Source organism: Cricetulus griseus, chromosome 7 (assembly GCF_003668045.3).
Source record: "Cricetulus griseus strain 17A/GY chromosome 7, alternate assembly CriGri-PICRH-1.0, whole genome shotgun sequence".
NCBI classification, from domain to species: Eukaryota; Metazoa; Chordata; class Mammalia; order Rodentia; family Cricetidae; genus Cricetulus; species Cricetulus griseus.
The window spans coordinates 115,257,659-115,280,343 of NC_048600.1; the positions used below are offsets into that span (position 1 = coordinate 115,257,659).

Genomic DNA, 22,685 nt, shown 5'->3' on the forward strand with positions numbered 1-22,685 from the left:
TCGACTTTCTCAGGAGCACAGAGAATATTAACCTGCAGTTATTTTAGATGAACTGTTTCGCATTTGGGATCCCGCCTCAGTGATGTATCCTGACTTTTATAGTCTCTTCTTTCCTGTCGTTTTATTAATAGCCTGTTCTATAAATATCATACAATTGGACCTTGTTGTTTTCATGGTAAATTTAAATGCCTGTGAACAAGGCCAACAGTGGCGGCTAGTCTCAGTGCAATAAATGTTCAGACTCTGTCAGATTGACTGTTGTGACATGTGAGACTTGACTGTTGGAACGAATCTCCCTTTTCCACTCTTTCAGATCCAGTGCAGTGCGTCTAGCTTATGTCTCCAGCCATGCATGGTCTTTAGTGACCGCTCACCCTACTCCCACCCCTGCACACATGCAAGAACATTTTCTGTCTTGAGGGGCACTGGCCTCACTGTCAGGAATTACTGTGGGAACAGCCTGCTGTCTTCAGTAGGGTTTCCCCTTGGGAAGCCCCTTGAGTTGGGAGGAGGTGAGGGAAGGTGATTGATGGAAGTCTGAATTCGGGTTGTAACAGCACTGAATTTTTTTCAGCTGTGCTATACTGACATCCTCTTCACAGAGCAAGAGGTAAGGTGCCTTGGGAAATTAGATTTTGCTTACAAAGGCCCACCACCATAGTTTTGTAGAGAATGTGGGGGGAGGACTCCCATAGCACTCCCATTTAGCCTTGCCCAACAGTTCTGCAGCTCTCAGTCACCCCATAACGAGAACTGGGAGGGCCAGCTGGAGCACAGGTGGGGAGCCTTCCAGTCCTTGAGTAGATTTAATTTTGCCTAATAAGACATACTGAGAGATGGTGTCCAAATTTGCAAAACTCTACATGATCTTTACAACATCCTGACAATCCCTAAGATGCCTACTGTGTGCATCTCCTTCCTGGAGAGGCTTCTCTGTGGACAGCTTGTGGGACCATTGTGATTCTTTCCTTCTGGGTTTCCCTTCCTCCTCATCACCTCTTCTCTTCCCCTCCTTTTTTTTTTTTTTTTTTTTTTTTTTTTTTTTTTTTTTATCTATCCTCTTTTCCCTCTTCAAAGCAAGTTCCAGGACAGCCAGGGCTATTCGTTACACAGAGAAACCCTGTCTAGAACCACCCCCCACCCCACCCCCCCAAAAAAGGAATTAAACTTGTTACAAGGAGAGACATCATTGTAGTTAACCAGCAATTGGCAAACCCCAAGAGCTGGGTGAATTCTTCTGTACGGGAAGAAGCCTTGACCAGTGTCTACCTTTCAGAGAGGTGTTGGCATCAAGAGCACTCCGGTGACGGTGGTGCTGCCGGATACCAAAGGGAAGTCTTACCTCTTCAACATCATGGACACACCAGGTGGGACAGCCAGGGCCCTTCGCTGTCACATCCTGTCTCATTTCCTGTTGTGTTCCTTTCCCAAAGCAATACAGAGTGGGACATCTTGACTTTGTACTCTCTTCACCTTTGTTGAGTTTTCTTTTCAAGGATTCCCACTTTGACAAATTACCAAGCATGATCCCTATCCTTTGATTTCACTTCTGTTTTTACTTTTCTATGGAATTTTCAATTTTAGGGATCCTGTGTGTTGATTGATTTTAGTTTATGTCAGACCCCATCTGACATAAATCAACCTCATCGCAGGCCTTCAGCATGCTCAGTCTTCTAGAAAGCGGGCAGTGAGCACCAGGGTGCAGTGAGCCTTGCTGCTGGCTCGCTCTTTTATGGAAAGGGCTGACTTAACACAAAGTTGTTTTATTTAACATGTGGGCAATTTGGAGTTTAGCAGATTTGCCTTCAGGACACCGTCTTGTGCCAGGGCCTGATACTCTCAAGCCCCTGCTCACCCTGTCCCCCAATAGCACCATGCTCTGGGCCTTTCCCTGCCTCCAGAGAGTCATAGCTCTTGCAGAACTCTGTTGATTGCTGATCAAACTAAGTTGGTGTGTCAGCTGCTTTACCTTCTCTGTGTGGAGACCTGTGTGTGAAACCTTAATCCCAGGTTGAGACTCTAATGGGAGAAATGGATACGCTGCAAGGTGCTGTGGACTGAGGAGGAATATTTGGGTTCACAGACTTTGCAGTGCTCCTCAGGTCATCCTGCAGGTTAACTGCCTCATACCCCTAAGTGATGACTGGATATTTGCTTTTCAGGACACGTGAATTTTTCTGATGAGGTCACAGCTGGCTTGCGAATCTCAGATGGGGTGGTCCTTTTCATTGATGCTGCTGAGGGGGTAAGTTAGTCCCCTGTTACTATGCCCCTACATATCACTCAAATTGCCATGTGAGCTAGGAGGCAGCAAACATGAAGGTCTGTGTGATAAATCTCAGGTTTGCTCTAAATTTAGGGAAGCAAGTGATGCTCAAAATTAGAGATGGGAGTTGAAATTCTTTTATATTTCTAAACTGAAAAAATTGGGTAATGCCACTAACTTTATATAGTCACCAGTGTCACCAGCAGAGGGAGTCAGAGGCACCTTTTTAAAAACCTCAAGCTCAGTTAAACACAGGTACAATCTGCTCACTGTTAACTGTTCATGATGTTTCTCTGTACCCAGAGATGTGCTCTCCTATGTATAAAAGTATTCACAGACCTTTGCTTTCTTTCTGTTGTGTTTTGTAATGAGATGAGATCTTACTCGGCCTGGCTCTGTTTGTTAAGGCACTTGGTGCCAGCCTGGTGACAGGAGTTCAGTCTTGAACCCACACATGATAGAAGCAGAGAACCGGCTTCCAAAAGTTGTCCTCTGACCTCCACACCACCACATTATGTAAACACTTCCACATACATAAAAATAAGTAAATAAATGTGATTTTTAAAGTTAAAAAGAGGCAGGGGTGGCACATGCCTTTAATCCTCGCACTCAGGAAGCAGAGGCAGGTGGATCTCTGAGTTCCAGGCTAGCCTGGTCTACAGAAGTTCCAGGACAGCAGGAACTACACAGAGAAACTCTTGTCTTGAGGGAAAAAATAAAAAGAAGAAGAAATCTCATTATGTAGCCCAGGTTGACCTGGAACTCAGAGATCTGCCTGCCTCTGCCTCCCAAATGCTAGGATTAGAGGTGTGCACCACACACAGCGTATTCTCATATATCTTGATGGTCTAGTTGACTCATCTCTGACTATCAAGAGTTCTTTGTAACTGGCTCTTTCGTCCTTTTGACCTACCTCATCATGTTTTGAGTTCTTGCTTATTTTCTTACACACTTGCCCTACCCTAGTCGTAAAACCAGCCATTTCTTCAACAAGCTCTGGCTTCCTATATAGTGGAGACCACTATCTGGGGGTGTTCATTGCTGCTTTGATGCTTTGCCTCCAGGCCCATTCACTGAGCACAGCTAGGTAATACCCACCCACACGTCTGTCACTCTTCTGCACACAGGTGTTGAAAATGTCACTTGTTCAAACTGAGTGTCGCTTTGTCTGTCTGAAATCACGACACACGGGAAGTAAGGGGATTGCTAAAAGTTTGAGGCAGGCTAGGGCTACAACCCAAGACCTTACCTCAAAAAAATAAAACAACAATAACAAATAAGAAAATGGCTTGTTCGGCCAGGCATGGTGGCATATACCCTATCATCCTAACTACTGTGGAGGCCAAGGCAGAAAAACAGCAAATTTGAGACTAGCTTGAGCAAGGTAGTGACACCCTGGTTCAGAAGAGACTAAAACAGGGAAGGGATTTAGCTCAGGGGCAGCATTCCTCAAATGTCCAAGGCTCTGGGTTTATTCCTTAGGATCACTGACAAGGGGCTGGAGGTGGGTCACAGCATTCATTTTAATACTTCCTCATCAGTAAGTTCTTCCTAGCGTTCTCAGTGCTGAGAAGCTTTGGTCCCAGCATGGCCGTTGTGTTTATTTGCTTTTTAGTCTTGCTGTGTAGGTGCCCCCTTCAAAAGAAATTAAGGTGTAGGTGCCCCCTTCAAAAGAAATTAAGGTGCCTTATTCAATAACAAATAAGAAAACAAGCCATTTTCTTATTTGTTATTGTTGTTTTATTTTTTTGAGGTAAGGTCTTGGGTTGTAGCCCTAGCCTGCCTCAAACTTTTAGCAATCCCCTTACTTCCCGTGTGTCGTGATTTCAGACAGACAAAGCGACACTCAGTTTGAACAAGTGACATTTTCAACACCTGTGTGCAGAAGAGTGACAGACGTGTGGGTGGGTATTACCTAGCTGTGCTCAGCTTCACAGCCCCGAGTCTGCCTTGCGGATGATGCTTCCAGCTGACACTTCACGCCCAGGCCATTTCCCCTTTGTACAGAAAGTGTTGCGAATGTCGCCTTCCCCCCTACTATAGATGTGCTCTCTACTCTTAGTACCCACTTCCCGCTTCAGAGCCCTGTGTTTCTCAGGTGATGCTGAACACAGAGCGGCTGATTAAGCATGCAGTGCAGGAGAGGTTAGCAGTCACCGTGTGCATCAACAAAATCGACCGGCTGATCTTGGAGCTGAAGCTGCCTCCAACAGATGCTTATTACAAACTTCGACACATTGTGGATGAGGTCAATGGATTAATAAGGTATAAGACCCCTGGGAGTGGACTTCCTGTCCTTAGGAGAGTCTGGCTTTTATAAATCTTAATTTTACCCTTGAAGACTTCTGGGAGTCCCTCACTTTGTGGCATGTGGGTGATCCTGTCAGTTCTAACAGCACATGTCGGGTCTCTGCAGGACTGCCTGCAAGCCTCTCCTCAGCAGTTCAGTGTCTGAACCAGCCACGCGGTTTAGCACATCCCTGGTTCTGTAGTCAGTAGACTCTAAAGCAGTCTCACCTTTACCACCTGCCAGCCATGTGAAGTTGGCGATTACCAAAGCTCATTATTTACTTACCTGTTTATTTAGATATCTGGATGTTTAGCTGCACATATGTTTGTACACCGTGTACATGTCTGGTACCTACACTAGTCGGAAGAAAACAGTAGATTCCTTAAAGCTAAAGTTAAGGAGAGCTGTGAGTCTCCATGTGGGTGCTGGGAACTGAGCCCAGGTCCTGTGCAAGAGCAATGTGCTGCTCTACCTGCTGAGCCTTCTCTTCAGCCCCCAAAGGTCATTTTTGCTTCTATTAAACAAACAAACAAACAAACAAACAACCCCGGATACAGTGTGGTGGCATATGCCGATGGTCCCAGCACTTAGGAGGTCAAGGCAGGAGGATTAGAAGTTTGAAGCTAGTTTGGAGTACATAGCAAGTTCTAGGTTGGCATGAGGACCATGGAGGGGCCCTATCTCAACAACTCACATTAGGGCTGAGTAGATGGCTTGGTGAGTAAAGTGATTGCTTCATGAAGACCTGAGTTCAGGTCCCTAAAATCCATAGAACAAGCTAGGATGGTACCTCCCATCTGTGATCCAGCACAGTGTGGTGGAGACAGGGAAACCACGTGGCTAGGCAGTCTGGCCAATTGATGAGCTCCAGGTTCAGTGAAAGAACCTGACTCAAAGATCAAAGTGGAGAATAATAATAAAAAATGACACTCGGTGTCAACCTCTGGTCTCTGTGGGTGTGTGTACCCACATACACAAAAATAATTAAATTTAATTAAAAAAAAATAAGATGGGCATAATGGTCCACCCCAATAATCCTGACACTCAGGAGCTGAGGCAGGAGAGTTACTATGAGTTTGAGGTCAACATGGGCTACAGAGTGAGGCACTATCTCATAAAACAAAGAGGGCCAACGTGATGGCTGAGCAGATGAAGGACTTGCACAAGCCTAACTGCCTGTATTCAATCCCCAGAACCTACATAAAGATGGAAGGACGGAACGGACCCCACACTCTGACCTCTATAGACACCCCACACATACATGCCATACACACATACAATCAATAAATGAGTCAGCAGAACTTTTTTTTTAACTAAGCAAATGAATTGCCTATTGGGATGTTAAAAGAAATTAAGTAGCTAGTTGGTACAGCTCCCTTGCCATATGGCACCTGCTGCTGAGTGATGTTGGCTGCTCTGTCTTACTGATAACACAGGGTGTGTAAATGAAGAAACTTTACTGTGTGTTCTGCAAGCATCTGCTTCATAAGAAGATGGAAGATTTAGTTAGAATTACACATGTAAGTTGCTTTGAGGCCTATGTTAGCACAGTTGCTGTAGGATATGGTATTCTGTGAGTCTGGAGAACCCAGCACAGGCCATCTAACTCCTTAAGCCCCTGGGCCTCCTGCCTCAGCCTTCCAAATGCTGGGATTACAGGCCAGTGCCTCCACTCCTGGCCTTCCGAATGACTCAAGTTGTTTGCAAAGTTTAGGTCTGGGGTGTAGCTCCATCCGAGAGCACTTGCTACTATATGCAGGGTCTGGGTTATGCACTCTGCAAAATAGTGAAATGAAAGTTTCAGAATTTTTGAAACAAGAAGCCAAACAGAGTAAAGAGAGTGACAGCGAAGAGGAGCAAATCTGCCGTTTCTCTTTTTTCTCAGTGTTGTTTATCTGTCCTGTCCTTACCTGCATGTCCCCCACCCCTAGACAGGGTCTGCTATAGCTCAGGCTAGCCTGGAACTTCTACAGAGCCAAGGATGACCTGGAACTTCTGATCTTCCTGCCCTAAGCTGTCATATCTAGTTCATGTGGTACTGGGGTTCAAACCCAGGGCCTCGTGAGTGCTGGGCAAGCTGGCCCAGCCCTTTATATGCCCATTTGTATTGGGGCAGTGATGTCTCCTAAATGTGTCCCTCTCTGGTCACATTAGATTCATTTATGTTCCCAAGTCTTTATCTCTGTCCTTCTGGTTTCCCCTTGTCTGTCCTGTGTAGTTAGCTTTTTCAAGACTGCAGAGGGTCCCAGCTCTGGGACATCAGCTTGTTACTGGGAGTGAGGGAACAACTTTATCATGTCACATTCTTGACCAGGCTTTTGGCAAATCTAAGAATCTTAAGCCAACACCTCCTGAGGCTGGAGAATGAAGATGCGATGGGGAGTTGCTGCCCATCCTCTTGGCAGTGTGTTAATGATGCGGCAGAGTCTGGCATCAGGGCTGCCTCACACCCTGGCCCGGTCTCACCGCCATCTCTGTTTCAGCATGTATTCCACCGATGAGAACCTGATCCTTTCGCCGCTCCTGGGCAACGTCTGCTTCTCCAGCTCCCAGTACAGCATTTGCTTCACACTGGGCTCCTTTGCCAAGATCTATGCTGACACCTTTGGTAAGCTCTGCCTGCTGCTGTCTCGCCAGCTTTCCCAGTCATGTGTCCTCTGTCCTGCAGAATGCCTCAGGAATTGGCTTTCTGTCATGTCCCTGTGCTGGAGAGTGGGGGATACTTCATCACTTATTATTATCACATTTGGGGCTCCTTTTTGCCTCAGATTCTTTCTTTAGGCTCAGTTGTTTCTAGACAATATTTTTTTTTAAGATAAACAAACTTATTTTTTTCTGTGTGTTTGTGCCCCTAAGTGTTTGTATGTATAACATGTGTGTACACACAGAGGCCTTTGTTGGGATTCCCCCCGAACTGGAGTTACAGATAGTTGCAATGTGGGTGCTGGGAACCAACCTGGGCCGCTGGGCCGTCTTTCAAGCCTCCAAGGCGGGGGGGGGGGGGGGGGGTAGGTTAGAGAACAGGACTGGGACCCCTGGAACTGGAATACAGGTGGATGTGAGCTGTTTTATGCTGGTGTTGGTAACTCAGCCTAGGTCCTTTTTAAGACCAGTGATCTCTGTGCAACTGAGCCATCTTTCTACCCCCTCTAAGTAACAAATTTGAGTAATTAGGAAGAAGCCAGATGTGATGGTGCATGCCTTTAATCCCAGCAAGCAGTTCTCTGAGTTTGAGGCCATCCAGGGCTGCATGGGATAGCCTGTCTAAAAAGAGCTCGTTTTAAAAGTAAGCATCCGTGCTAGCGTGAGGCCTCCTGGAGACTGTGGAGGAGGACCTGCCCATACTGCCCATGCCCACAGAGCATTCTCAGTCCTTTTCCAGGGTGTACAGGCTTGCGCTGTCAGCGCAGCTCGCCATCTCTCCACCATCTCAAGGCACATAGAAACATAATAGGCCTCATTGAGAACTCATGCTGGCTTTGCAGTTAGCCTTTACAAGCCTCTCTGGCAGGCATGGGTAAGTAAGTTTATGGATTCCTAGAGCTCTGATGCCATATCCCCGTGACCAGTTTCCCTACCCATTGGGCTCCATGGCTTCCATCTCTGCTTTGCTGATTAACTGTCGTTCCCATAAGATCTTGCAGTGAGAGTCCCGTGTGTCATGTGAGATTTTTATAGAGGGTTATTGTACACTGATTTTAGACCTGAGGAGATGGACCATGTGAAAGGTCTCAAAACTGAACAACAGGGCTGGAGAGATGGCTTAGCAGTTAAGAGCACTAACTGCTCTTCCAGCAACCGCATGGTGTCTGACAGGCAACTCTAGTGGGATCTGATGCCCTCTTCTGGCATAAAGGCATACATGCAGATAGAGCACTCATCCATAAAGTAAATAAACCTTAAAAAAAAAAATTAAAAACCCACAAAAACGCCTGTGTTGGTGGCCCACACTTTAATCCCAGCATTGGGGAGGCAGAGGTAGGTGGATCTCTGTGAGTTCGAGACCAGCCTGGTCTACAAGAGCTAGTTCCAGGACAGTCTCCAAAGCCACAGAGAAACCCTGTCATAAAAACTAGATTTAAAAAAAAGATACAAAAAGCAAAAAACTGATAAGACAGTTGTACACCACCGCAGTTCTTCTCCCCTGCCTGTAATGGGGGGCGGGGTGCCTTTGCTCTTGGTGCTTTTTCTTTCTTTTGTTTTTAATCTTACACTGTTTTGGTTGGCTTATTTGCTTGTTTTTTGTTTTGTTTGTTTTTGCAGTGCCTAGAATTGAATTCAAAAGCTAGGCAAACATTCAACTCTACCCTGAAGATAGATTAGATAGGTAGATGATAGATTCAGTAGACAGATATTTTTGTGTGGTGATATTTTGTTTATGATCTAACAAATAAAGGTTGACAGAAGATCAGAGTGCAAAGCTAGCCACACTAGTCAGCCATATAGTCTGGGCAGTGGTGGTGCACACCTTTAATCCCAGCACTAGAGAGGAATATAAGGCAGGTGGAGACAGGAGTGCAATGTATTCAGTCAGGCTGAGAACAGGATCTCCCCTTTTGGTAGAGGTAAGAACTCTCTAGTGGTTGGCTGCTTTGCTTTTCTGATTTTTTTTTTTTTTTTTTTTGCTATAACCATTGTAATAGCAAAAATAGCTTTGCTATTTACCATTGTACATGAATGAGATATTATATATAGGGCTGGGCAGTTAAGAGCACTGTTGGGACCTGGGTTAAGCTGTTAGACATTTAAGAACACTGGCCAGGGGCTGGAGAGATGGCTCAGCAGTTAAGAGCACTGACTGTTGTTCCAGAGGTCCTGAGTTCAATTCCCAGCAACCCAATGGTGGCTCACAATCACCTTGAATGAGATCTGATGTCCTCTGCTGGCATGCAGGCAAAAGACTGTATACATAATAAATAAATAAATAAAATCTTAAAAAAAAAAAAAAAAAAACACTGGCTGGGACCTGGGTTCAATTCATATTACCCAGTTGATATCTATAACTCTATGACCACTTCATACACATATATACTTGCAGACAAACACTCATACACTTAAATAAAAATAAATCTGTTTTTTAAAAAGATATTACACCTAGACATCATCTGCATTTTCACTCATCATTGGAACAGTGACCACATTCTTGCCGTGAGACCCTGATTTTTGTTGATGTGCAGTTGTAAACTGGGTGGATGGGACTTTGAAAGGAGCCTGAGGCAGCGTGTGCTAAGGGTGCAGGAGGCCCTAGGCTTTATCCCTAGCACCTAAATGAATACTGGGTAGATGACTGATTGGGCAGAGGAACAGTGAACAAAACCGAAGTGAGCAGAGTTCAAGAGAAATCTGTGTGTTTCAGTGTCCTTTGTGTCAGCATGAAAAGCAGAGTCAGCTTTCCTGAATCATAAGCAGACATGCTTCAGTTTCTTTAAGTTCTTGTTTTTTTAAGTTTCACTGTGTATCCTAGGTTGACCTAGAACTCAGCACATTTCCCAGGCTGGCCTCAAACTTCTACCTCACCATAGCTGGCTGAGATGGTGTGATTTCTTATTTACAGAAGGCCCTGCTCCTTGAAAGACATGATTATTCATTGTTTGGCCCCACCATCAGTCTGTGGAGGAGCTAGCCATGGGCTCTAGTGTAATCTCAACATAGTCATAAAAAGCCACACAGGAGCACTTCGGAAGGCTGCACTGAAGGGATATTCAAGATCATGTGGTCCTAGGGCCTTACTTTTCCTTTTATTTCACGTAATTACTTTTGTGTGATCACAGAACATTCTGCTGGAGTTGGGCCCCTGGAATCTGTTCCCACTATATTGTCAGATCAGTATTTCCTCTTGTTGGCAGTGAAATGCAGTGAGTTCAAGGTCAGTCTAAGCGACACAAGACCCTTTCTCAAAAACCCACAGAAGTCTGGGGGTTGGAGAGATGGCTCAGAGGTTATGAGCACTGGTTGCTCCTCCAGAGTTCAGTTTCCAGCAACCGAATAGTGGCTCACAATCATCTATAATGAGATCTGGTGCCCTCTTCTGTCATGCAGGCATACACACAGGCAGAACACTATACATAATAAATAAAAAATCACAACAAAATCACAAAATTCGAGTGTATATGCCATTGGTAGAGTGCTTACATAGCGAAAACTGACAGCTAATACTGGAGCCTGATGGAGGAGGGCTTGAGAATCTAGGTACTTGCTTGCGTTGGCATTTGGGAGCTGTTAAAATTGTGGTGTCTGCAGAGCTGACGAAAGACAGGGCATTCAGGAAGCACTGCTTGTTTGATATTTTGTCAATACTCAGGCAGGATTGTGAATGTGGATTATTGTTCTCTGAGGTTGGGAAGGAGAGGGGTGGGAGGGACATCTGCTCACTCTTTAATTGAACATTCGTTAACTCTTGAGATGGTAGGCCCTTTACTGTAGGTGTTGAGGGTTGGGAGACTTGGTCTTTTTGTTTTGTTTTATTTTGTTTTTTGAGACAGGGTTTCTCTGTGGCTTTGGAGGCTGTCCTGGAACTAGCTTTTGTAGACCAGGCTGGTCTGGAACTCACAGAGATCTGCCTGCCTCTGCTTCTTGGGTGCTTGCACACTAAAGGTGTGCGCCACAACTGCCTGGCTTTTTTTTTTTTTTTGGTTTGTTTACTTAATATGTGACAGTGTTCTGCCTGGATGTATATCTGCACACCAGAAGAGGGCACAAGATCTCATTATATAGATGTCAGTGAACCACCATGTGGTTGCTGGGAATTGAACTCAGGACCTCTGGAAGAGCAAGCAGTGCTCTTAACTTCTGAGCAATCTTTCCAGCCCTACATGAGACTCTTAAAAAACAAAAAGTTAAAATGAAAAAATAACAGTGTGAAGAGTAAAAAGGAGAACTTGTTTTTTATTATCAGTTTTTAAATTTATTTTACATACCAACCACAGTTTCCCCTCACTCAGAAGAAGAACGTAATAATTGACAGAAGGAAAAATGGGTTTGGCCCTTGTTTGACATGCAGAAGTAGCTGCAATGAGAAAGTCTGGAGAGAGAGTGTGGCCTTTGGGAAAGGAGGGTGCATTGCTTTTGTAGTCTGAGGTAAGAGGGGCAGGAGCCTGACATCAGGATAGGACTGTCTGGGAGTCAGTTGGCGTTCTCAGTTCTCTCAGTGAATACTTCAGGAGCTATGTGCTCAGAGAAGGATTTTGTTGTTTTGTAAACTGGAGATTGAACCCTAATTAGGGGCTCAGACATGCTAGGTAAGCACTCTGTCACCCCATACTCAAGAGCATGATTTTTTGTTTTTTTTTTTTTGTTTTTTGTTTTTCAAGGCAGGGTTTCTCTGTGGCTTTGGAGACTGTCCTGGAACTAGCTCTTGTAGACCAGGCTGGTCTCAAACTCACAGAGATCCCTCTGCCTCTGCCTCCCGAGTGCTGGAACTAAAGGCATGTGCCACCACTACCCAGCAAGAGCATGAATTTTAAAAGCCATGGCTGCTTGGTTCAGTCTGATCAAATTTCACATTGAAGCTAAACTGAAAAAACTAATTAGTAAAAGATGAGACAGGTAGTTGTGGTGTTGTATGCCAGTAGGGTATGCTGAAGAGGTAAGGGAAGACAGATCTCTGAGTTTGGGGACAGCTGGGTCTACCTGTGAGTTCCAGGCCAGACAGGACGACATAGTGAAACTCTTCTTAAAAAAAAAAAAAAAAAAATTAAAGAATGGCTCCAGCATGTACTCTCCAGGCTGGGTGTCCACTCTGTGGCACCTCACAATGACACTGCAGCTAGAAGATGGCCCACATGGGTTGCAGAAAGGATGGTGTCATTGCAGACAGGGGATGTAGATGCACCTCAGGAGGTGACATGGGCCATGCTCCTGTGCATAGCTTGGTCCTTAGCCTAGGCCCAGGGCTAAGGGGAGACACCTGGGTTCTCCTTTCGTCTCTACTATGTCCTTGTCCTTGGGCCAGTCCTGCCCTCCTGTGCCTCGGTGTCTGCCGCCTGACCAGAAGGAAGAACGTGCTTTAACAGCTGGCAGTACCTAAAACAGTTCTGAGCTGCACTGTCCCGGGAAAATTGTGACTGTGTGGCTTCTTCCATAGGTGACATCAATTACCAGGAGTTTGCTAAAAGACTCTGGGGTGATATCTACTTCAATCCCAAAACGTAAGTATCATGTGGGGCACCACTGCTGATGATCTGTTTCCCTGGTAACAGCACATGGGTTCTGATGCTAAAACCTACTTTTATCTTATGCATGAAGTCACCATCTCTCTGCAGAGTGTTGGCACCATGAGCTTAGTGGAAAGAGAGCGGCTGGCTCCCCACACCCCCAGGTCTTCAAGGCTGGGTCAGATATGCAGGACAGCCATAGCCAAGAGTCCTCCCAGGAATCCATTTGGAAACTGATCACACAGAGTCTTCCCTCTGCTTGGCTTCTCTCAGATTCATATTTTAGACACTGTACCCTTGAGTCAAGTCACATTCTCCCTCATTGGTTGCTCACAGCACTTCTTTTTCTCTTTAGGAGAAAGTTCACAAAAAAGGCTCCAACCAGCAGCTCCCAGAGGAGCTTTGTGGAGTTTATCTTGGAGCCCCTTTATAAGATCCTTGCTCAGGTGAGTGGTGGGTCACCTGCTTCGGGTCTGCTTTAAATCTGCTAGGTCATCACTTTTTGTTTTTTTGTGTGTGTTTCGGGGGGCCTTGGAGGTCTTTGTGTGGGGTGCATGTTCGTGTGCAGCCCCATAAGCTTATGTGTGCACGTGTGTAAGCCGGAGGTTGGTGTCAGGTGTCTTCCTCTTTAGCACCTGACCTAGTTATTTTGAGACAGGGTCATTCACCAAATCTGGAGCTTGCCGGTTGACTGACTGCTTGGCCAGTGAGCCTCTACATTCCCTGTCTCCATTCTCAGTGCTGGGATTAGATACGTCTGCAGGCATGCTCAGCTTTGTATGTGGGTTCTGACCCTCAAGTCAAGTCCTCGTGCCTGCACAGCGTGGACTTTACCCATCTTCCCGCCCCGTCATCAACTGTTTATTAAAAATCTTTGAGCCAGGCAGTGTGCAGCAATGGCACACACCTTTAATTCCAGCACTCAGGAGGCAGAGGCAGGCGGATCTTTGTGAGTTCCAGGACAGCCAGGGCTACACAGAGAAACCCTGTCTCAAAACACAAACTTTTTGTCAGATGGTGGTGGTACATGCCTTTAATCCCAGCATTAGGGAAGCAGAGACAGGAAGCTCTCTTGAGTTCCAGGCCAGCCTGGTCTACAAAGCTACACAGAGAAACCCTGACTCAAAAAATTCAACAACAAAAACCAACCTTTTGAGAAGTGTCCCACCTTTAATCCTAGAACCCGGGAGGCCAAGGCAGGCAGATCTCTGAGTTCAAGGCCAGCCTTATCCATGTAGGAAGTTTCAGGACAACTAGGGCTACACAGAGAACCCCTGTCTCCAAAACCTTCAAAACCTCTTGGAAAGCTGGAAAAATGACTTAGTGCTTAAGTGTACTTGTTGACCTTGTAGAGAACCTTAGTTCACTTTCCAGCACCCATGTTGGGCAGCTCACAAACACCTGTAATTTAGTTCCAGGGCATGTGGTGCTCTCTTCCGGGACTCCATGGGCATCTGCATGCATCATACACATACATCACACTCAATGCATTTTATATACATGTAAAATTAAATACAATTTTTAAAAGGTTTTGGAGTCTTGGAATTTAGCTCAGTGCAATAAAGCGCATGTCTGTCATACACAAAGCCCAGGGTTCAATTCTTAACACTGCAGAAAACTAGGTATGGTGGCATAGGCCTGCAATCCCAGCACTTGGGAAGTAGACACACGAGGATCAGATGTTCGTGGTTATCTTAACCACATAGTGAGTTAGAGGCTAGCCTTGACTACTTGAGACCCTGCCCCTAAAAAACAAGGGTCCTGGAGGGGGCTGGTCTAGCAGTTAAGAATACTTAATTGTTTAACCCTGCCTCAAAACAGAAGGTAAGAACAGGTCTTGGAAGTCAATTAAATGTCTCTGTCACTGGAAACCTGCGTAGGTCAATCATGGTGTAACTGTGACGCATTTGCCTCACCTGTGTGGTTGATCCTCAGGACCACACGAGGAAGGAGGAAGGGGGAGGGCTAGTTGGACTTTAGAATGAAACATGTTTATGTGAGTTTGTGCTGAAGTACCGAGCTGGAAAGGTGAAAATATCATAGGAATTTTTATGCAGACTTTTCTTCCAAGACAATAATAAAATATGCAGGTGTTTAATTAGAGCTGCGTCCAGTGGACACACATATACACGATCTCATGCACACAATGTGTGTGGCCGTTCCTACCCACAAAAGAGGAAAACACAGCAGTAGAATAAAATAATGACTAAAATTTACCAGTGCTAAAAAAAAACCCACTTAGTATCTCTTGTCAGGCTGGAATGGATTAATAAAAGAAATTTACAGAATCTGCCTCTGTAGAGAGACCTTGAGTCTGCCGAGGATGATTTAGCATGGCTCTGTCCTGACAGGTGGCCTTTTTTGGTTCCTTCCAGTGTGGGCCTCTAAATCTGGGCAGACTTTAAGTAGGGAGGGGTAAGGGTGATTTCTTGAGTGGGCGCAATGCTGCTTGTCAGACACTAGGGGGCAGCACTGACAGTAATCAAGCTGAATGCTTACTTTATGGGGCATTCGGAGACTTAACCAGGTCAGCTTCACTCCTGAAAACTAGGTAGTGTCTACTCACTCCTCCCTGTAGAAGCCTGCTTGGCCTCCCCTCACTCTGTGTGTAATGTCTCACTAGGGCTGTCACTACAGAGCTGACCCAGTGCCTTCTTCTCTCACAGGTGGTGGGTGATGTGGATACCAGCCTGCCAAGGACCCTGGACGAGCTTGGCATCCACCTGACCAAGGAGGAGCTGAAGCTGAACATCCGCCCTCTGCTCAGGCTGGTCTGCAAAAAGTTCTTTGGCGAGTTCACAGGTAATAAATATCTCAAAGCCCTGGACATTACTCTCCTCATCCGGGCATCGTGGTTCACACCGGCAGTCCTCTAACTCAGTGGTTAGATCAGTTGTTTACAGGACACTTTGGGCTACATGATGTCTCAGAAAATAAACAAGAACAGCCTCAGGTGTCCTCCCATGGCTTACCTGGGAAGCTCCCTTCCCTGCAGGGCAGAGGAGTTGTGAGGGCATGTGAACCAACTGAGGTGGCTTTTCCAGCTGTTTTCTTTAGGTGTTTCTTGTGTTAGAAAAAGGAATTAGGTTTCTCCCGTCAGGAGGGTCCTGCAGGTGACGGAGATAAGTGGCAGGCTCTAGGCTCTGAAGTATTTACTGGGGTCAGGCAGGAAGGTGGATGGCCAGGGATGTGGAGTAGCAGGGAAGGCACAGGTGAGGAGCACTCAGGAGATGATTGGTTTTCTTCATCGCTATGACAACACCTGGCAGAAACAGTTGATTGCGACTTGTGCTTTAGGAGGGTGCATCGTCGTGGAGGGAAAGGCACGTAGGGCTCACAATGAGAGTGGGTAGCCAGGCCTCCTTCTTCACAGACCAGGAGACAGCCTGGGCTAGCAGCGGAGCCAGCTGTAACTGACTCTGCTGCTAGGCCCACATTCTCACAGTTCTGCAGCCTCCCCAGACGGTACTCCTGCCTGGAGCCAGTGGGGGACATTTCATATTGTCCTCACAGGGGCTTGGATTCATTTGAAGACGGGGTCTTGCTATCCAGGTCTGACTGTCTTGGAACTCACTATATAAACCAGGCTGGCCTTGAACTCACAGATCCTCCTGCCTCTGCTGCCTAAGTATTGGGATCAAAGACGTGCACCACCACACCTGGCAAAACCTGAGTTTTGCTTCTGGCCTGCAGCTTTTAGGGGGAACCAGGCCAGACTAATTTTTTCTGTGACTGATTTTTGTCTGTAAATAAGAACAAGTGCCTGTAATCGCAGCACTCAACAGACTGATGTAAGATTGTCATGAATTTAAGACCAGCATGTGTTATATAGCACTGTTCAGGCAGCCTGACTTACAGGGCAAGGTGCTGTCTTAAAAAATAGCTGTGAAACAGGGCATGATGGTGCATGTCTAAGCCCAGTATTCAGGAGGCAGAGGCAGGCAGATCTCATGAATTCAAGGTCCATCAAGTCTACATGGGAAATTCCAGTGCAGCCTGGGTTGTATAGTGACGCCCTATCTCAGAAAGTTTGAGTGGTGGAGGGACAAGGGAAGGGTCCTTAGCAACCATGGGTTCTTCGTCTAATGGCAATTAAAGGTGTCTGGACCTTTAAAGATTATACTAACTCTGGACTGGCCATCAGCCCAAAGATACTGGGCACCCATCAAGCAGATACACTTGGAACTGGGACTGTGGTTCATTTGTAGACCTCTAGGTTCAGTCTTGAGACTGAAGAAGAAAAAAATTTTAGTCTTCCCAGGGTGCTAATGAGCAGTCTGTCTCGTGGCTTATTAACCTGTTAGGGAAACGGTAACTTACTGCATAGAAACGTGTAGTGTTTCTCCAAGGGCAGGCTGGTCAGCTGAGGTCTGTCCTAAGTAAACAGAAAGGGATGAGGGAAACGTATCTGGCTCAGTAAATACTTGGGTTCAGTAAGAACATGGGTCTCTGTGGCCATGGGTTGGTTGTTTTAGAGTACTTAAGCTTTTTTGTCAGGTGGATTTTAAGGAATTGTGCCCCACCAAAACCTACTTCTTAAATTTCTCTGGCACGGTGACTCCAAAAAAGTGTTTTCTCCTTCTAGAAAATGGGCTTCCCTGGAAGTGTTATCTATCTCCTGGTTAGCCCATGCTTCCCTGGAAGTGTTATCTCCTGGTTAGCCCATGCTTCCCTGGAAGTGTCATCTCCTGATTAGCCCATGCTTCCCTGGAAGTGTCATCTCCTGGTTAGCCCATGCTTCCCTGGCAGTGTTATCTATCTCCTGGTTAGCCCATGCTCCCCCTCCAATTCCTTGGTGAGAATGTGTAGCAGCAGCAGTGTAGCAATGTAGTGACGGTGTCCTCTTCTCCCGCCACAGGCTTTGTGGACATGTGTGTGCAGCACATTCCATCTCCAAAGGTGGGCGCCAAACCCAAGATCGAGCACACCTACACTGGCGGCGTGGACTCCGACCTTGGCGAGGCCATGAGTGACTGTGACCCCGATGTAAGGGAACGTTTTATGGCATAGGTCTTCACTCTACCTCAGGCTGGTGTCACACTCCCAGGAGTCCTCCTGCCTCAGCCTCCCTTATGCTGGGATTGCTAGCCTGTACCACCTGCTTGGCTTGGTTTTCTCATTTGTATTTTTGTTGTGTCTGAGTCTCCTGTTAGCCCCTCATAGAGGGAGGGGTAATGCACGGTTTGGAATTTCTCCAGGAGTCCACGTCTTCCTTAGTCTGGCCTTTCTCCTCCCAGCTCCTGTCATTGTTGTCAGGATGTGGTGTTACCTTCGGGCTGTCTGTGGTTAAAGCTGTCCTCTGTCCCCTCTGCCAGGGTCCCTTGATGTGTCACACTACTAAGATGTACAGCACAGATGACGGAGTTCAGTTTCATGCCTTTGGCCGGGTACTGAGTGGCACCATCCATGCTGGGCAGCCTGTGAAGGTGCTGGGGGAGAACTATACTCTGGAAGACGAGGAAGATTCCCAGATATGTACCGTGGGCCGCCTTTGGATCTCGGTCGCCAGGTACTATACTCCTGACCAGAGTCTACAAGGACACGTGCGGGTGTCTATCCTGGGACTGTCGCCGTGTTAATGGGGTCCTAGGAAACACAGCGACCTGGTACAGCTGGTACAGTGTAGAGTGAGATGACCCCCTTCCTGACATCTAGTTCTTAAGGTTGCCGGGGCTGAAGGGCAACTCCTGTTAGAATGTCAGGAGCTTTCCCTTTGACTTTTGGGTATCTGGAGTGAAGTGTTTTCTTTTAGTAGAATTTCTGTTGTTACTCTTTTTATTCCCTTTTTAATGTGTATGAGTGTTTTGCCTGCATGTATGCGTGTGCATCATGTGCGTGGTTGGTGCCCCAAAAGGCCCTTAAGAGTGCTTTGGATCCCTGAACAGTGTTGCTTCCATGTGGCTGCTGGGAGTCACACTGAGGTCCTTTGGAAGAGCAGCTGGTGCTCTCGACTACAGGGTCACCTCTCTTATCCACTTTGCTGTGTCCCTTAGCTTACTGCTTCTGGTTTCTTCCCAGAAGCAGTTGTACCCAAACATGCTCGAATCTCTGGAGCTTCCCAGGCTGCTGGATTGCACTTAGATTGGGCCTCTGGGCTGTTTGTCATCAGGTGACAAGCAGAACCAGAGCAATCCTGTTGGTAACGTGGCTGCCATGCCTCAGTGATGGCCCCTTCCCCTCCTCTAAATCCATCCTTACTCTAGAAGACAGAAGAAAACTGAAGAGCTCAGGGGTGTGTGTGTGTGTGTTTTAGCAGCCCCTTAGGTTAGATAACTCCTAGGCAATGGCTATTTTGTTTTTTGTTTTATGATATAGGGTCTCACTGTATAGCCCTGGCTGTGCTGGAACTCACTGTGTAGACCAGGCTGCTGGCCTCTAACGTACAGAGGTCCACATCACATCCTCATACATGACACTCTGGCATAGCTCTTTCTTGTCCCATGTGCTCGCATCGATGATCCCCTCCCCACAAGAGTGGATCTGGGTTACTCACCTCTGCTCCTGGTCTGGGCCTGGCGTTAGCAGGTGCTTGGTGCTTGTGTGTGTGTGTGTGTGTGTGTGTGTGTGTGTGTGTGTGTGTGTGTGTAGTGAATGCTCTGACTAAGTCCTATGCTTGTTTATTGGCTGTTACTTCAGGTACCACATTGAAGTGAATCGTGTTCCTGCTGGCAACTGGGTTCTGATTGAAGGCGTTGATCAGCCGATTGTGAAGACAGCAACCATAACTGAACCCCGAGGCAATGAGGAGGTAGTGTTTCTGAAGGGGAGCAGGGAGCACTTTGAGCTAGAAGGGCACAGAAACCATGGTCATGTGAGCAAACAAACTTTGGAACTCAGAAGATCCTAATCCAGAGTCGATGCTACTTCTTGGCTCTGCCCTCGCCCTGCCACATTCTAGAAATTAGGACTAGTGAGCTTCTTGTTCATCCCAGGGCTGTGCCAAATGCCTGGAGCAAATGGTCCTTTAAATTGGGCCCCAGCTGTACCATGGTTCTCGGTTGGGGAGTCGAGACTTTAGCTTCTCCCTTAGGCCTGTGCCTTCTTGCCTGCCCCTGAGGCCCTCGCTCCTCTGTGTTTTGGATCTCAGGCTCAGATTTTCCGGCCCTTGAAATTCAATACCACATCTGTTATCAAGATTGCCGTGGAGCCAGTCAACCCCTCAGAGCTGCCCAAAATGCTTGATGGCCTGCGCAAGGTCAACAAGAGCTATCCATCTCTCACCACCAAGGTATGTTCGAGGCCTGCAGTAGCTGCGAAGCCATATCCGCCCCAGCTAACTGCTCTGTGCTGTCACTGTGTGACATTCAGCAGCTATTCCTGATCTGTTGCTTCCCACAGCCTGGTTCATGGACCAGCTCACCTGATATCATTTAAGGGCTAGACAAGACTGGACTGTGTGTATGTTTCCTCAGATGACTTTAGATAGACTTTTTCCTTAAGGGGCACACAATTTGAACTGAATCAGGTATGGTGGTGGACACCGTTAATCCCAGCATCTGCAAGGTGGCGTCAGGAGAATGCAGAAAGCTCAGGTCAGCCTCAGCTTCATAGGGAGTTGGAGGCCATTGTGGGCTACAAATAGGGCTAGAGAGATGGCTCAGCAGTTGAGAACATTGGCTGCTCTTCCAGAGGACCTGGGTTCAATTCCCCACACCCAGGTGGCTGCTCATCACCATCTGTAACTCCAGTTCCGAGGGATCTGAATCGCTTTTCTGGTCTCACAGGTGCCAGGCATGCAGTGCATACGTGTAAATGCAGGCAAGACACCCATACACATAAAATAACAACAGAAAGTTAAAACAAACAAAAGTGACTGATCTTGTTACACTCTTGAGCCTGCCACCAAACTATTTCTAAGAGGCAGGAAGGCAGAGTTACAGGGCGAGCTTATTTTGGTGGATATAAGGATGGGCTTTAACCTGCATGGCCAAGGGAGTAATCAAGTCAGTGATGCCGTACTCAGCAGCACTGTGCTAAATGGTCCTGGTGTCTTAGGGGCCTACTCATTAGGGAAGTATTGTCCTCTGGATTCTTATTTTGGGGACAGACACTTACTGTACAGTATTGGTTGACCTAGAACTAGCTATACAAATCAAATTGACCTCAAGGTCAGGGTGAATCTTCTGCCTCTGCCACCTAGATGCTGGGGTTACAGGCATATCACCACACCCAGCTTTTTTCTTTCCTTTTTTGGGGGAGTGTGGAGTGGGATGTAGAGGTGCTAAGGGCTGAACTCAAGTTCTCAGTCGTGCAGGAAAAAGATGCTTGACCACTGAACTAGCCCTAGCTCTCCACTGAACTTCTTGAGAAGCTGAAACAGGCTGAGGGTGGTGGCGCAGGCCTTTATTCCCAGCACTTGGGAGGCAGAGGCAGGCAGCTCTCTGTGAGTTCCAAGACAGCCTGGTCTACACAAAGAAACCCTGTCTTAAAAAAAAAAAAAAAAAGAAGCTGAAACAGTCACTGCTTTTGCTAATGGGTTGTGGTACCTTCATCTCCGGTGCATCAATTTTTGTTTACATCTGTTGTGACCTAGACAAGAGAGTGAGGGCCGTGACTGCTGGGGCCCCTGTATTTCAGGTAGAAGAGTCTGGCGAGCATGTGATCCTGGGCACTGGAGAGCTCTACCTGGACTGTGTGATGCATGATCTTCGGAAGATGTACTCAGAGATCGACATCAAGGTGCCGCTTCCCTTAGCCTCACTTCCGGTTCCGGAGGGATGTGCTCGGTAGCCAGACCCTCAGCGATCCTGGATGCCCACCGACCCTTTTGTAGAGAGCACTTCCTGCTGCTCTTTGTCAGGGAAGATTCTAGAGGATGGGTTTACCATGTTCACCCAATCGTTTTCAGTGTCATGCATTTAAAGTCAAGGCTCTCAAGCCAGAGTTGTCCTTGTCCCTTCATTAGAAAAAACTACCCAGTCTCTGGTGATTGGCTCAGGGTTGGTGGAGTCATGGTGAGTGGGAGCTAACTCTCCAGGTTTGTCACCATGCATGGCATGACATTGTCTCCCAGTCAAAACATATTCTCTCCAGGGTCCTTTGTTACTGGGCAGGTGCCCTCTTGGATGCCTCTACTCCTGGGGTTGTGGCTTGAGGATGGAGCAGGTGCTCACAGTGGGCCTAGCACTGTTATTTGTCTTGCCCCCAGAGTTATGCAGAGGATGGTAGTTAGTGGAAGCTTCTTGGACCATAATTAAAACTCTAGCTTTAGAGCCTAGTTTGAGTCCCTGTTTACTCCTGACTCAGAAGTAGAATTTCTCTACTCAGCTCTTTGGTCATAGTATGGACAGTTCTTTAGCCTGCTGTTGCAGAGCCACTTAGGGAGCTCATACAGAGGGAGAGGGATGCTTTAGAATTCCCTAGGTCCTTCCAGCAAAACTCAGTTTCACCTCAATTTTTTTCTCGTTGCGAAGGTGGCTGACCCAGTTGTGACGTTCTGTGAGACAGTGGTCGAAACATCCTCCCTCAAATGCTTTGCTGAAACGCCCAATAAGAAGTAAGTGGGGGGGGGTGGAGGTGGCAAGGGAGAGCAATAGGGAGCAGATAGAACAAATAGAACCATGTGTAGATGGGAAAATGCCACAAAGAAACCATTATTTGGATTTTCTTGGGTTTTTGTTTTGTTTTGTTTTGTTTTTTTCTGAAAAGGAGTCTCACACTGAAACTCAGGCTGGCCTGGTCTATCTCAAAAAAAGAAAAAGAAAATAGGTGGCTGGGAGTATACGGGAAGGAAGACACCCGACATCAGCCTGCATACACATATACATGTAAACACACACAAATGAGCAAAGGAAGAATCCAGGTGTGGTGCTAAATGCCTGCAATCCCATCACGTGGGAGATAGAGGCGGGAGGATCAGGTGTTCTAGGCCAGCCTCAACCACATAACAAATTTTGAGGCCAGCCTAGGCCATGTGAGATTCTTTATTTAACAACAACAACAACAAAACCCCACATGGTGGTATACACACCCTTAA

At 46.8% G+C, this 22,685-nt stretch overlaps 1 protein-coding gene across 4 annotated transcripts in view; it reads left to right on the top strand.

The window, feature by feature from the left end:
• Eftud2 (elongation factor Tu GTP binding domain containing 2) overlaps positions 1-22,685 on the top strand; it is a 44,375-nt gene that overhangs the window by 17,445 nt on the left and 4,245 nt on the right. For all 4 annotated transcript variants that reach the window (XM_027427999.2, XM_027428001.2, XM_027428000.2 and 1 more), the window contains exons 7-20: positions 575-610; positions 1,277-1,367; positions 2,163-2,245; positions 4,365-4,531; positions 7,040-7,164; positions 12,640-12,703; positions 13,065-13,155; positions 15,376-15,511; positions 17,568-17,695; positions 18,025-18,218; positions 19,346-19,457; positions 19,797-19,937; positions 21,287-21,388; positions 22,123-22,205. In XM_027427999.2, the coding sequence (XP_027283800.1) occupies positions 575-610; positions 1,277-1,367; positions 2,163-2,245; positions 4,365-4,531; positions 7,040-7,164; positions 12,640-12,703; positions 13,065-13,155; positions 15,376-15,511; positions 17,568-17,695; positions 18,025-18,218; positions 19,346-19,457; positions 19,797-19,937; positions 21,287-21,388; positions 22,123-22,205 (1,553 nt within the window). The remainder of the gene's footprint in view (positions 1-574; positions 611-1,276; positions 1,368-2,162; positions 2,246-4,364; positions 4,532-7,039; positions 7,165-12,639; positions 12,704-13,064; positions 13,156-15,375; positions 15,512-17,567; positions 17,696-18,024; positions 18,219-19,345; positions 19,458-19,796; positions 19,938-21,286; positions 21,389-22,122; positions 22,206-22,685) is intronic.